Below are 15,889 nucleotides of genomic sequence, written 5' to 3'. Positions count from 1 at the left end.
TCCCAGAGGACAAACGCAAAAAGTTTCAGCCCTTTCGGAGGTCACGGTTTAATCAGAGAACTGACTATAGGGGAAAAGGGAAACAAGGAAGGTGGAGTTAACCAAAGGGTGGAGAAGCTAAAACTAAAAGTAAAGAATCCACCTTTTCAGGCTCAACATCAGGTTACCACAGGAAGTGACGCCACCAGTGTGGGGGGGCGTTTAACCAGTTTTCTGGAGGGCTGGCAAAAAATCACTACAAGCCCATGGGTGTTACAACTAGTGGCTCGGGGTTACAGAATAGAATTCTCCTCCCCTCCCCCACGGAAATTCCTAATCTCCAGCTCCCATCTCGCTTCCTCATCTCCCATGTGGGTGGATATTCAGGATCTACTAAAAACAGCCGCGATTGTCCCAGTGCCTCCCCAAGAAATAGGACAGGGGTTTTATTCAAGCCTATTTTCCATTATAAAGCCCTCGGGGGAGTCGAGAACCATTATAAACCTCAAACACCTAAATTCATGGGTTGTGTACAAACGATTCAAAATGGAGTCGCTAAAATCTACGATTCTCCTCTTGGACAGGGGGGTGGTGATGTGCACCTTAGATTTAAAGAGTGCGTATTACCACGTTCCTATCTGCCTAAACCACCAAAAATATCTGAGATTCGCAGTAGAAAAAGAAGGAAAAGTCCTTCATTACCAGTTTCGCTGCCTTCCGTTTGGTCTAGCTTCGGCCCCAAGGGTCTTTACGAAAATTATGATAGAGGTAGTAGCCTACCTAAGAAATCAAAATATCATAATCGTTCCGTATCTGGACGATTTCTTAGTGGTGGCAGACACAGTAAGTCAACTCAGAACCGGCTGTCAGTTCGTAATCTCCACTCTGCAGAACTTGGGATGGATCATAAATTGGGCAAAATCCGATCTAGTTCCCAAACGGAGGATAAAATTCCTCGGAGTCATACTAGACTCAAACGTGAGAATGTCTTTTCTGCCAGAAGAAAAACTGCGAGGCATAATAGACAAGATTCATCTTTTTACAGAGAGCAGAATTTCCATCAGAGATGCCATGAAAATCCTGGGGCTGATGACGGCTTGCATGCCTTGTGTAAATTGGAGTCAATTTCACTCCAGACGGCTTCAACAGGCGATTCTCTCGTCCTGGGACAGAAAACAAAGTTCCTTAGACAAAGTGATACATCTACCAAACCAAGTGAAGACTTCGTTACGTTGGTGGACAGATCCCAAGAATCTCAGGCAAGGAGTGACCTGGAATCATGTTCCCGAGGTGATAATTACCACGGACGCAAGTCAGCAAGGCTGGGGAGGTCACATCCAGGGAAGGTACTACCAGGGTCAGTGGACTCGGGAAGACAGTACACGGTCCTCAAATTTCAGAGAACTGCTCGCAGTCTGGAAGGTTCTATCTTCAGCACAAGCCTTGGTGAAGAACAAACATGTAAAAGTACTCTCGGACAACACAACAGCAGTTGCTTTCCTTCGACATCAGGGTGGTCCGAGGCACAGGGCTCTACAACAGTTGGCGGAACGAATCTTCAGGTGGGCAGAGGTGACGGTACTCTCGATCTCTACTGTTCACTTGGAAGGTTCCAGCAACCAAGTGGCGGACTTCCTGAGCAGAAGGATGATTCTAGCAACAGAATGGGAGTTAAACAACGAGGTTTTCAAAGACTTGTGTCATCGTTGGGGAAACCCGAAGATAGACCTCTTTGCAACCAGACAGAATGCAAAGGTCAACATCTTCTATTCGCTGAACCCTCAGGAAAACCCGGCGGGAGTCGATGCCTTCTCCCAATCATGGGAAAAAGGTCTATTGTATGCGTTCCCTCCACTTGCACTAATACCAAGAACTCTCAGGAAAATTGCAGAAGACAAAGCCAAGGTCCTGCTCGTGGTACCGTACTGGCCGAAGAGGAGTTGGTTTGCCTTACTGAAAAAGATGTCAAAGGAGAAACCAATTATTCTTCCGCAAAGAACAGATCTCCTCTTTCAAGGTCCCATTCTTCACCGGAATCCAGAAACCCTTCATCTATCAGCCTGGATCCTGAGCGGCAAGTCCTAAGGGCAAAGGGTTTATCAGATGAGGTGATTTCTACATTAAAAGCAAGCAGAAAGCCAGTAACCTCTTCAATCTATTCCAAAATTTGGAAAAAATTCTGCAGCTACTGTGGAGAAACTACAGTCGATACTGACCTGCCTAATATACCTAAAATCCTTGACTTTTTGCAGGCAGGGTTTAACGCAGGTCTTAGACCTAGTACTTTAAGAGTACAAGTAGCGGCCCTTAGTGTTTTTTATGATTGCACTTTATCAGCTCACCCATGGATAAGTCGATTCTCCAGGGCGGTTACAAGACTAAAACCATTAATAAGGAAAACTATTCCACCATGGGACTTAAATTTAGTCCTTAATGAATTGTGTAAAATTCAGTTTGATTCAGAGGATAATCCAGACATAGGTAAATTGTCCCTAAAAACGGCCTTTCTTGTAGCCATTACTTCGGCAAAGAGACTAGGAGAGCTTCAGGCCCTCTCTATTCAGGACCCATATTTACAGGTCTTTCATGACAGATTGGTTCTGAGACTGGACCCAGCTTTCCTCCCGAAAGTGGTCTCCGAATCAAATATCAATCAGGAGGTCATACTTCCTTCCTTTTTTCAGTCACTCAGAAATCAAAAGGAGTCTCTTTACCATAGCCTGGACGTTAGAGAATCAGTTCTTAAGTACCTAGAGGTTACAGGACCCTGGAGGGTAGATAATAATCTTTTTGTTCAGTTTAGAGGCCCAAATAAGGGTAGAAAGGTGTCTAAATCCACAATCGCGAGATGGATTAGATCTACAATAATTTCGGCTTATAAAGCCCGGGGGAAGGATCCGCCGGGATATATCAGCACATTCGTCTAGGTCAATGGCAGCCTCATGGGCAGAAAAGGGGGGGGCTTCAGCAGAGCAAATTTGTAACGCCGCTTCCTGGTCAAATCTTAGTACGTTCTCCAAACATTACAAACTAGACGTGATGTCAACGCAATTGAGTTTTGGCAGGAGGGTACTCCAGGCAGTATTCCCACCCTAGGAAGTAGTCTGCTTTGGTACTTCTCCATGGTGCTGTCAGGTGGATGACCTGGAAATCGGTAATTAGTCTTACCGGTAATAGTATTTCCAGGAATCCATCCTGACAGCACTGCTAGTTTCCCTTCCCATGCTAATTTTCTAAGAACTAATGTGACGTAAACATTTGTATCTTGTTGGTGTTTAAATAAAATTTTCTTTTTGGCATCCATCCAGATGTGGTACTTTGAAAATCACTGATGATTGGTAAGGGGAGGGTCCTTTTATGCTCGTGGTTTCCTGTCCCACTGTGGATAAGAAGACAACCTCCATGGTGCTGTCAGGATGGATTCCTGGAAATACTATTACCGGTAAGACTAATTACCGTTTTTTGTTGTGCCCTCTGCCCTTTAGGTCAGTTTTTACACTGCAAAAAAAATCCAGTTGACATGAGATTTCTATAAAACCCATCCTCTTTGATGGAACTGTTAAGACGCTGCATTTGACGCTGGATATTTTCGCTGTGCAAAGAAAGTCATTGTTGGGCTGTTTTCACACTTGCGTTTGGCTGGTCCGCGTGTGGCTGCGTACATCCTGTGTGGCTGCGTACGCAGTTACGTCCTGCGTACCTATCTTTAACATTGGGTATGCAGGGACATGTGTTGTATGCGGATGCGTCCGCATGCGGCATTTTGACTTGCCTGCTGACCGCACGGAAACGCAAAAAGTAGCATTCCCGTACAGTCGGCGGGCACTTCAAAATGCCACATGCGGATGCATCCACATACAACACATGTCCCTGCGTACCCAATGTTAAAGATAGGTACGCAGGACGCATGCAGAGGGTAGGCAGAGCTTACCGGAGGATGTTTGCAGCCATATACGTGGACCAGCCAAACGCAAGTATGAAACCAGCCTTAGAACTGAACCTAAATGTTTCCTTTATAAAGTGGCTTGTGACATTTTTTTTTACCCCCCCCCCCTCCTTGGCTTTTTACCTATTTTGTTGCATTACAACCTGTGTTGAAATATTGTCAGAATCTGATTTGTGTGATGCATCAACACTAAATGGTCTAAGTTGAAGTGAGAAAAATATAGGCATAAGTTAAATTTATGGGATCAAATGACTAAAAATTGTCATGTGCATATATATTCACCCCTTTTTGCTATGAAGCCCCTAAAAATTTCTGGTGCAGCAATTGCCTTAAGTCACATGCTTAGTGAAGGGAAGTCCACCTGTGTGCAATCTGTCACATGGTCTGTCAGTATATACATACCTTTTCTGAAAGGCCACAGAGGCAGCAATACTATTAATCAAGTGGCACCACTAATCAAGTACCATGAAGATCGATGAGATCTTCCCCCAAAATCCCAATCTCTGATGATCCCCCTGGAGCACCATCATATAAAGTATCAAATGAAAAGAATATGGTACTACAACAAACTTACCAAGAGAGCTCCTACCAAAACGCTCATCCTGGGCAAGGTAGATATCAGAGAGGAGCACATAGATCTTGGGTAACCCTGAAGGAACTGCAGAGTTCCCAATCAGAGAATGGAGTATCTGTCCATATGACCACAATAAGCTGTACACTCCATAGGTGACCTTTTATGGAAAAGTGGGCAGAAAAAAGCCTTTACTTACACACAAAAATTGTAAGGCTAATTTTGAGTTTGCCAAAACATGTGGGAGAATCTCCAAATTTATGGAGGAAGGTGCTGTGTTCAGATGAGACCAAACTTGAACTTTTTGGCCCCCAATGCAAACGCTATTTCTAGCAGCAAACCAATAACTCGACATCACAAGAATATCATCCCCACAGTGAAACATGGTGGCGGCAGCATCATGCTCTTCAGCATCAGGGAAAGGGAAAATGGTCTGAGTCGAGGGGAAGATAGATGGTGCAAACTACTAGGATATTCTTGAGCATAACCTGTTTCGGTTTGTTACTGATTTGAGACTGGAATGAAGGTTCACCTTCCAACAAGACAATAATCAAACCATCCCGCTAAAGAAACACTTGAGTGGTTTTAAGAGGAAACGTGTAAATGTCTTGAGTGGCCTAGTCAAAGCCCCAGACCTTTAATCCAATTTAGAATCTGTGGTCAAAGTTGAAGATTGCCATTCACCAGAGGAAACCATCTAACTTAAAGGAACTGGAGCAGTTTTGCCTTGAAGAATGGGCAGAAATGCCAGTGGCAAGATAAGAGACTTATCCAAAGTGACTTGCAGCTGTAATTGCTGCAAAAGGAGCCTCTACAAAGTGCTGACTTGAGGGGGATGAATAGAAATTTTCAGTTATTTTGTGCTATTTGTTTCACAATGAAAAGAAAACTGGTTTACACTTTCTATAGTTATTAATGATCAGGCAGATCCATTTAATTAGGAAAATCTTGTTGCTTGTCAATGAGCTGGGCCCCACAATCTGTAGAACAATTGGGCTGCGGCTCTCATTGTTATGATCCAGCACTGGAGATGTTTTATTACAGGTGCCCAAGCCCTGCAAGTCAGTGACATTCTTGATCATTGATGTTTTGTATTGACTACTTCTCTATAGTTGGTGAAAAAGTCCATTTACAAAACAAGTGTGATTAAAGGGCTAATCCAGCCAAACAGTCATGGAATATCTTTAGAATATAGGAGGCCCCATACCTTTAAAGGGGAGACCTGCAGGAGAGAGTTGACCTAGAATGTTCATGGCTGTTGGGCTCCTATATAACCTGAGTACAAAGAGATCTCAAACACACTGGAAAATCCTCCAAGCCTCTAATACAAGGTGCAGCTATCAGGAATAACTTGCACGCAAGGTATGTTCTGTTAACCTATGCTTTCTGTCCATATTTATTACACTTCAAGAGGCCAAAAGATAATAGAAATGCTTAAAATAAAACTGATATACATTGTATGAAACTGGGTTCTGTCACTGTCTATTCTTGCAATCTTTGGCTTGTGTAGTTTTGGCTTCAGGCCTAGAAAGCCAATTAGTAGGATGTTTACATTGATCTCTAAATTGGACTTCCTAGCAAATGGCCCCCCTCCCCATGTTTGACCATTTCAATTTCACTTGAGTCATTTTAAAGTGTACCTAGATACCGAGATCAAGTTTAGATGATGATCTGTAGTTCGGAAACATTTAATTATTTATTAGCTTTTCAGAGGGAAACCTTACAGGCGCCCATCACCTGCTCTGACGGCTTGTATCTAAGGCAAAGAATTCATATGGTTCAGATGATATTGCTAAAAATATCAGTAATGCAATAGATTATCATCCTTTTGTTAGTCGTGAGCACCTTGTTCCCTATTGGTAAAGCAATAAAAAAATTAAATGGATGTTGGGCATAAACATATGTTGGTCTGAGCTCTTTGCAGGACAGGAATTGCATATTGTAGACCTGTCAGTCATGTACTGTTTTATTCATTGTTTCTTTGTATTTTTTTTTTTTCATTTAGTTCTATGTTCTGGGTCCAATACTATTCCCCTTACGTTTCCTACTGGCTGCCATCTTCCTCTTTCTGATGTGGCCAATTGCCGCTCTGCGCGTGGCTGGGATGACCAAGGAAGATCTCAGCCACCCAATAAGATACAGACGCACGTAAGTTCAAAGCTATTCCTAGTAGTTATAGTGGAAGAATATAGTGTTCTATGTCCTCATTATGGAATGCAACATGTTCATTTATTCCCATCTCTTCCCCCTCCATTTCCCATTCCATGTGTCTCCTTATGCACACAGCATTCTGCATCATCTGATTTACCTTCTAAGCCGCACTATGTTCTTCATGTGTGGTTTCCACTGGATCACCATCCGTGGACGCCGTGCCTCCAGCTCTGAGGCCCCACTTCTGGTTGTGGCCCCTCACTCCACCTTCTTTGATCCCATTGTTACTGTGGTGTGTGACCTCCCATCCGTTGTGTCCAGAGTGGAGAATCTCAACATTCCTGTGATTGGAGGTGAGCAGAATAATTGTAATTTATGAAAGGCCCAGTGCATCTGGGTAATCTTACAAATCCTCATAAGCTTAAAGAGAGTCTGTCAGCATAGAATGACTGTCAAACCAAGCGTAGGTGCTCGGTGCGTCCTAAGTGACTTTTCCCTCTAGCTCTCATTTTCTCCCCCACTCTTGTTTGAAGGATCTGGCTTTATAGAGCCCGAAAAGGGCAGCGATGGATGGAAAACAAGCAGTTGGGAGGGTGCACTTAATTCTTGGCCACACCATGATGTACCGAGCGCCTGTACATAGTTTGTACAGTTATTCTGTGCTGACAGACTCCCTTTAAAGAAGCGCTTCCCACAAAATGTTTAACACCTGTCTAAATGTATATGTAATGGAAGTGCATTAATTTTCTCACCGATCACTGTCATCTCTAGTATCCAGTGCTGCTTCTGGATCACGTGACTTCTATCCAGACTTGCCGGATCACTGAGAGCTATGTGAGCCGGAAGTCATTATTACAATGTAAAGGCCCCGTCACACTTAGCGACGCTAAAGTGATCCCGACAACGATACGACCTGTCAGGGATCGTTGCTGCGTCGCTATGTGGTCGCTGGTGAGATGTCAAACAGTGAGATCTTCCCAACGACGCAGCAGCGATGCGGCGACCTGTAGCGACCTGTACAACGATGTCGTTGGTCGTTGTGACCCTGTCACATGGCAGCTATTATGACGATTCAGACCTCGATGAGGGACGTCCTGTGTGACGTTGTAGTCACACAGGCGTGCATTTGCGTTGCCTTTTCCGCGCCCATTCAGTTCCGATTGGTGGTCGCTACTGCGTTCTGATTGGTGGCGACCTTGCCTTATGAGGCGACACAATAGCCCTTCCGTCCTTTGTTCCTGACCGCGTGGTGGTTTGCAGAAAATATAGGTGTCAGAAGAACCGTTGAAGAATAGATAAATCGAAGAGGAGTCGCAGGCCGGAGAACTCTACAACGATCTGCAAACCACCATGCGGTCAGGAACAAAGGATGGAAGCGCTACTATGTCGCCTTCTGTTGAAGGCATGACCGCCAATCAGAACGCAGTAGCGACCACCAATCGGAGCGGAGGGGTGCGGAAAAGGCAACGCAAATGCACACCTATGTGTCGGTGTCTGAGTCGTCAACGAGGTTGTTGGTAAGGTGTCAAACACAGCGATGTGTGCTACCCAGCGGGACCTCAACGATCAAAAAAAGGTCCAGGCCATTCCGACACGACCAGCGATCTCACAGCAGGGGCCTGGTCGCTGCTACGTGTCAAACATAGCGAGATCGCTACTGAGGTCGCTGTTGCGTCACAAAACTTGTGACAAAGCAGCGATCTCGCTAGCGACCTCGCTTAGTGTGACGGGGGCTTAAGCCTATAGTCTCGTTCTGACACTCAATAGACTTGCATGGTAACAGCAAGTTCCCGATATCCAGCAAGTCGCAGTAGTAGTCACATGAGTTAGAAGCGGACCGGAGCTGTGGTGGAAACGGGGGAAGACATTGACCGGTGATTATATTAACACACTCATACTGTATTATGTATAAGTCTAGGCAATATGGTTTATGGGAGTTCTTCTTTTAAAGGGAATATTAATTCAGAAGTGGTCCTTTTGCACATCAGTCAAGATTGGCTCACTTTGCCATGAGACCATACGGCAATCTTTGGGAGAGACTTTGCCCAGCAAGAGCTTATTGTTAACCATTTAATCCATGCATCCTTCCTATGTTGGCAAGCTGGACAAGATTATTGGTCAGGAAGCGTTTTAGATTTTCATTGTCCTGTGTCCTGTTGATCTGTCTATGTTCTACATGCATAGGCACCTCTGAGAAACTAGTAGAGGATTTCAGGATAATTTGTAGGAACATGAAAGTCATGCTTGCAGTATCCATCATGTGGCGAGTATGCCTGAGATCATATCCACGTGGACGGAATGGCTTATAAAATAAGATTTAAGGTAATTATAAAAGCACATTTGTATCCTGTAGAAGCCATGCCCACTCCTCCTTATTACAAGTAATGTGTTTTGTTGAGCTCTTGTAAAGGATTTCAGAAGTTACCATTTGAACCGAATTTTGCTACAGTTTTCTCATGTCTCCTCTAGCTCTCCTTCGATTCAATCAATCTATTATGGTATCCCGTCATGACCCCGCATCGCGGAAAAAAGTGGTGGAGGAAGTCAAGAGACGCGCGACCTCACACGGAGAGTGGCCTCAGGTTGGAGTCTTAATTCCTGCTCACTAGAGCACTCTGTCTACAAAATGACTTTCTTATTTCCTTCTTTGGCTTCTTAATTCTGTGTCTTCCAATACTTGAGTTGTTGCATCTTTTTCTGCAGGTTTTGTTCTTCCCAGAAGGGACAAATGGGAATGGAAAAGTGTTACTGAAATTTAAACCTGGTAACTAAATACCATAAATTCACATGTGATCTTGAATTAGGAAAACCTATTGTAGCACTTATAAACCAATCTTTTTTCTTTTTCCTTTTCGCAGGTGCCTTTGTGGCTGGAGTGCCTGTACAGCCAGTGCTGATGAGATATCCTAACAAGCTGGTAAGTTGAGTCAAGAGAATATGGAGGCTTTAAGTGGGTAACAGATTCACTGAAGGAAAGGTCTGTCCATATTCTTATAGTCAATGGGGTTTCCAGGACCTTTTCAAAATTTGACAGATAGAAGGCATCATATAAAATATGCACACGTTACCTAAAGGCATTTTTCTCTTACTTTAAGGTTATGTGCACACGTTCAGGATTTCTTGCAGAAATTTCCTGACAAAAACCGGACATTTCTGCTAGAAATCCGCATGCGTTTTTTTTCGCGTTTTTTTTCTGGAGGTTCCCAATGCATTAAATAGTGGGAAAAACCTGAAAAATCCGCAAAATTAATGAACATGCTGCTTTTTTTACCACAAAGCTTTTTTTTTCGTGGAAAAAAAAAGGCATCATGTGCACAAAAATTGAGGAATGCATTCTAAATGATAGGATGCATATGTATGCGTTTTTTATGCGTTTTTATCCCCCAAAAATGCGGGAAAAAAAGCGCGAAAAATCCTGAACGTGTGCACATACCCTAAAAGTTATTGTTAATGAGCTCAGGAGGGAGTCAAATAACAAAAATATCCAAAAGCATGTTTGGACTGTAACAATTGCAGCTGATCTATGACCGCTGATTGGCTGCAGCTCTTGCGTGACGCCCGCTCTGGATGCTGATGCACCGAGACCAGCAAGGGACACAGAAGTGAATGCAGAGGAAAGGTGCCAGTCCGGTAGGAAAATAGAGCTGTTTTGTTTTCATTGGAGAAGAACTTTTAAATTAGGAGAATCCCCCCTTAGGCTGTGTGCACACGTCGCTTTTTTTTCGCTATAAAAACGCTATAAAACCGCGAAAAAAACGCTCACATTAAGAATCCTATTTAATAGAATGCAATCCGCATTTTTTGTGCACATGCTACGTTGTTTTCCTGAGCAGAAACGTTTTCCAGAAAAAAACGCAGCATGTTCATTAAATTTGCGGAATCTCGGGGATTCCGCACACCTAGGAATGCATTGATCTGCTTACTTCCCGCATGGGGCTATGCCCACAATGCGGGAAGTAAGGAGATCATGTGCGGTTGGTACTCAGGGTGGAGGAGACTTTCCTCCACGGACTGGGCACCATATAATTGGTAAAAAAAAAAAGAATTAAAATAAAAAATAGTGATATTCTCACCTTCTGATGGCCCCCGGAGTCTTCCCGCCTCTCAGCGGTGCACGCGGCGGCTTCCGTTCCTATGGATGCTTTGTGTGAAGGACCTGCGATGACGTCACGTGACGTCATCGCAGGTCCTGAACACAAAACATCTATAGGAACGGAAGCCGCCGCGTGCACCACTGAGGAGATCGGGGGCCATCAGAAGGTGAGTATAACCATTTTTTTTTTTATTATTTTTAACATATCTTTACTATTGATGCTGTATAGGCAGCAGCAATAGTAAAAACTTGGTCACACTTGTCAAACACTATGTTTGACAAGCGTGACCAACCTGTCAATCAGTTTTCCAAGCGATGCTACAGATCGCTTGGAAAACGCTAGCATTCTGCAAGCTAATTATGCTTGCAAAACGCTAGGAATATGCATGCCAATTCTGCATGCGATATACCCACAGCAGGAGTTGCAGAATTGCCGCGGAAACTTCCTCGGCAATTCTGCGACGTGTGCACTTAGCCTTAAAGTCCAAATAGTTACTGCTGCGGTGATCTTTACTGTCACCATGGGTGATGTCCTGTCAATTCAGTCATTGACTACTGAGGCCACCGGTTGGCTTTTTGTGGAACAATGGTCCATCGGTTGGTCACCTGATCCTCAACTCAATCTGTGGTCCTAGCAGTCAGATGAAAGCATGGATGGGTCTTTATCACTTGAGATCCCAGCTGAGACCTGAAGTAGTCCTGGTTTAGAGTAGCAAGTAACACTTCTTAATTTTATTATGTAACAAACCCCTTTTCCTATGACATATTTTTTTTTTTTAAATTCCTGCGAGACACCTTTTTAACTCAAGAGTTTGTTGGTTTACTTCAGTAACCTTAGTAGTAATCAGTGTTTCTCCATTCACAGCCAGCAACAATCTGGACATGGAAAGGCAATGGAGTGTAAGTAATATTTCCTCTTAACTTGTTTCCATCCATATACTTCTGTCTGCACCCCATACGCTGTTCTCATTTCTATAGAAGTCCTGAAATTGCTCTGTCATAAATCACACTGTCTAAAAATCAATACAGGATTTAGAAACTGTGGATCGATGGACTTTGAAGTGCTTGTCTGATTTATTTGTGCATGTTCCCCCTCACACAGTCTACCAGTTCAGGGGGTCCTTTTTTTTTCTTATTGTTTTCTAATTTATCTTTCCCATCTTTCACTCAATAGTTATTTTTCAACATGGAGACCATTCCCTTGTGAGTCTTTACTGTATCTTTTACAGGCTAAAGGTCCTCTGGCTCACAATGTCTCAGTTTTACATCAACTTGGAGATTGAGGTGAGAAAATCTTAGAATCTGGGGAAAATAATAACATTTTAAAGAGGTTGTCTGGTCCAAAACTACAAGTCTTCAGTCCCTCTGTGACTGCATACCAGTGAATCCCTGCACAACACGCTGTGAGGTTTCTCCTGTGCCATTCCCAGCCACAATCCAACTAGACTGTTTCCGGCTTCTCTCAATACACTAGCATTGAGTGAGGCTGCATCCAGCTAGTTGGATTGTGGCCGTGAGTATGCATATCGAATATTTGCAGTCACTCAACCACCATTCCCGGCAATGACACCAGCGAATCCTCAGTGTGCATGCAATGTGAGGGTTCACAAGTCTGCTTTCACATAGAGCAGCTGCAGACTTATAATTTTAGACCGGAAAACCCCTTTAAGTATTGAACTGTTCTCTGTGGGTTTGCTGACATTTGGATTCCATGTGACTAAATAAGGAAAACTAAGAAGATCCTGTACATTTTAGCAATTAACCCCCTCACCCCGAAGCTTTTTTCGGTTTTGCTGTTTAGTTTTTAACTCCCCTTCTTCCCAGAGCCATAACTTTTTTTTTTTCTGTCAATATGGCCATGTGAGGGCTTATTTTTTGCGGGACGACTTGTACTTTTGAACGGCACAATTAGTTTTAGCATGTCGTTTACTCGAAAACGGGGGAAAAAAATTCCAAGTGCGGAGAAATTGCTAAATTAACTGCAAGCTCACACTGTTATTTTGTCTGGCTTTATTGCTAGGTTCACTAAATGCTAAAACTGACCAAGTCATTACGAGTTCATAGACACCAAACATGTCTAGGTTCTTTTTATTTTTTTAAGTGGTGAAAAAAAAAGATTCCAAAGTTTGGTACAAAAAAAAATTGCGCCATTTTCCGAGACCGTCTCCATTTTTCGTGATCTGGGGTTGGGTGAAGGCTTATTTTTTGCGTGCCGAGCTGACGTTTTTAATAATCATTTTTGTGCAGATATGTTCTCTTGATTGCCCGTTATTGCATTTTAATTCAATGTCGCGGCAACCAAAAAACATAATTCAGCCGTTTTGATTTTTTTTTTTCTAGCTACGCTATTTAGAGATCTGGTTAATTTTTTATTATTTTTTTTTTAATTGATCGGGCGATTCTGAAAGCGGCGATACCATACCAATATGTCTGATTTAATTTTTATTGTTTTATTTTGAATGGGGCGAAGGTGCTTTTTTTTTCGCAACTCCACGTTGCGAAGACTTTTTCACATTGGCTTGAAACAACTTTGCTAAAATGGTCAGCGCTGAGGAGGAGCCAGGACTGGGTGGTACTACTCACCCCTGTCAAATTTATCCAGTGTTTCTGGTGAGGCGCATGCCACTGAGGAGATATGCAGAACTCCTGAAGTGGCGCTTCGTACTCCAGCAAGCCCTTCAATCTGACTGGTGTGCACAGCCCCTATGAATTGGCCCCACTGTGTGAACAGAAGTCACTTTTGCAACGTAAGTGTCAGTGAGGCTCTATAGACTTGCGTTGTACAAGTGACTTTTGGCTCCCACTTGGAGCCCTGTGTGATCCTGGAAATCGGAATAGCCACCATGTGACCAGGGAAGACAGCAGTCAGTATATTACTGTGCCTACTTTTGCCGCACCTACACTATGACATATAAATTTACACAGGTATAGCCAATAAAAATGTTTTAATGGTAGTGCTTCATTCTAATGGCCCATTTACTTGAGCCTCTCTTGGCCATTAAACCACTGCCAGTTGGCTCTATGCATGGGGTGACAGGTTGTCGATAGCAGTGATTTTTTTTTTTCTTTATGCAAACAAGATGAGGTATGGGTTGGTTCTTGTTTGCCAATTATTGGCTTGTGTAAATGGGTTATAAGGATAGATCATCAGTATAAAAGTAGCGGGCAACCCCTTCAAGGATCTGAATTCTAGAATATGAGCGAATGTACTCAATACTACTTGTTTGGCTTGTGTATTGATTCTTTCATGTGATCTCTTTTGTTTTCTAGTTTTTGCCAGTGTATAATCCTAGTCCAGAAGAGAGAGCAGATCCTGTGTTATATGCCAACAACATACAGAAAGTTATGGCAAAGTATGTGAGTGGCAGGACCACGTATGACCACCAGTAGGAATGTGACTTTGAAGTCTTTGAACAATACATAAAGTACTCAGTCACTTTTTCATCTAATGATTTTAGGGCCTTAGAGAAACCAGCAACTGAGTTTGAGCTGATTGGAGACACACCAGTATCCCCTGTGGGGCACTTAAAGGTTCCACTAGACCCCAAGATCTGGGAAATTGGAAAAATTCTTAAGAAGGCAGGGTAAGTGGAGTTACCTTACCTTGTTACATCCCACATCTGATTCTGGTGCACAGGAAGCCTGAATATGCACCAATTTAATTAAATATGTGTCTCATAATGAATTTAGTGCAGTGGTGGACAATTAGTTTTCCCAAGGGGCCACATGAGAAACTGGTTTGGCCCTCCACAACAGTGCCAATCGGCTGAACTTTTAAAGTGGCAGTCCAAAACAAAGGTGAATTTCATATCAAATGTACCTATTTAGTGTAATCTCTTCGTTTTTTTTTTTTTTGTTTTTTTTTTAAACTTCTAACAACGTTTTGCTTGAGATTCACCAGTGCATGCTGGGATACTCAAATGAGCAGTCATCAGGAGTCAAAGGCCTCTCCACACTCTCTAAAATGAGACCTCATCAGTGATGTCTGTTTCAGGGGCTGGGCTAGTCCTGCTCACCTGATAATGAGTTGGTTGTAAATTCTGACATCTGCTCAGTATGAGCTCCCTGTGCTATATTCCTCTGAATGCACATTGACAGTGCCCTCCCTTGCTGGCTCTAAAGAGAAGTGACAAGCTGGCAACAGAGTGCACTGTCAGTGCAAATTGTAAGGAGGCAATGCCACTAGCAGGGACTGGTCCAGTCTCTGAAACAGATGCCACTGATCATGCTTCATTTCAAGGTGGGGAAAGCAGCCGTGGCAGTGACCGCAGCCTCTGCCCCCTAATGACATCCCGTGCGAGTATCCCAAAATGCACTGGCATGCTCAAACAAAAAACATTGTTGGAAGTTAAAAAAAAAAAAAAAAAAAAGACAGGAAGTTAGAGAGGGAACGGTAGAAATTTATTAAATGAAAGTATGTTAGAAAAGTGATTACATTATTGAATTAATTGGACGTCTACTATGAAATTTACCTTCTGTTTCGGACCGCCCTTTTAATTCTGCATAATGTTAATTTTATTGCTGTATAAAAAGCAGTTGATTATAAGGTTTTCAATGAGCGTATTAAAAAAAAAAAAAAAAAAAATCATTTTCATCCAGAAAGACTATTTTCTATCTGTACGCCATCCATTTTTATACATCAGAAGCAAATAAAATTTACAAGAACAAATAGTGTCCGATGTTAGTAATGGAAATATATTTGTAAAAATCGGATGCTATACGGCTGATTCATATGGGATCCAATCTTATTTTAAAAAAAAAATAATATCGTAACACGCATTAGGCCGGGTGCCCACGATCCGGTACTAGCAGCGCTTTGGATGGAGTGTATGTTCGCTGCATCCAAAGCGCTGCCGTCTATTGAACGCAGCTAAATCTGCATGTGTTCACTGAACCGTGCGGATTCACCGCAATACACTTCTATTGATGTAATTTCTCTTGCGGAGACGTTAGAAATTGCCATGCTGCAGTTTTGAAAGACGTGCCACGTGTCTGTCTGCAGGTGATCCACAGGCAGCTATGCACACATAGTGGACATGGGATTTCTAGAAATCCCATCCACCATGCTGTCACAGCAGGGCGCTGCATAAGTACACAGCATCAAACCCGCAGCAGGTCCTGATCTTGAGCAAATACTCTCACAGTTAAG

General features: G+C 43.0%; 1 protein-coding gene across 1 annotated transcript in view; it reads left to right on the top strand.

Moving 5' to 3' along the window:
* Positions 1-15,889, top strand: part of LPCAT4 (lysophosphatidylcholine acyltransferase 4) — a 76,901-nt gene that overhangs the window by 22,394 nt on the left and 38,618 nt on the right. Inside the window, exons 2-10 of the mRNA XM_077298052.1 lie at positions 6,502-6,644; positions 6,783-7,000; positions 9,117-9,229; positions 9,351-9,411; positions 9,506-9,564; positions 11,606-11,640; positions 11,970-12,024; positions 14,011-14,093; positions 14,199-14,324. Coding sequence (XP_077154167.1) covers positions 6,502-6,644; positions 6,783-7,000; positions 9,117-9,229; positions 9,351-9,411; positions 9,506-9,564; positions 11,606-11,640; positions 11,970-12,024; positions 14,011-14,093; positions 14,199-14,324 — 893 coding nt within the window. The remainder of the gene's footprint in view (positions 1-6,501; positions 6,645-6,782; positions 7,001-9,116; positions 9,230-9,350; positions 9,412-9,505; positions 9,565-11,605; positions 11,641-11,969; positions 12,025-14,010; positions 14,094-14,198; positions 14,325-15,889) is intronic.

This window comes from Ranitomeya variabilis, chromosome 1 (assembly GCF_051348905.1).
Source record: "Ranitomeya variabilis isolate aRanVar5 chromosome 1, aRanVar5.hap1, whole genome shotgun sequence".
Lineage (NCBI taxonomy): Eukaryota > Metazoa > Chordata > Amphibia > Anura > Dendrobatidae > Ranitomeya > Ranitomeya variabilis.
This window is presented reverse-complemented; position numbering and strand designations above follow the sequence as displayed.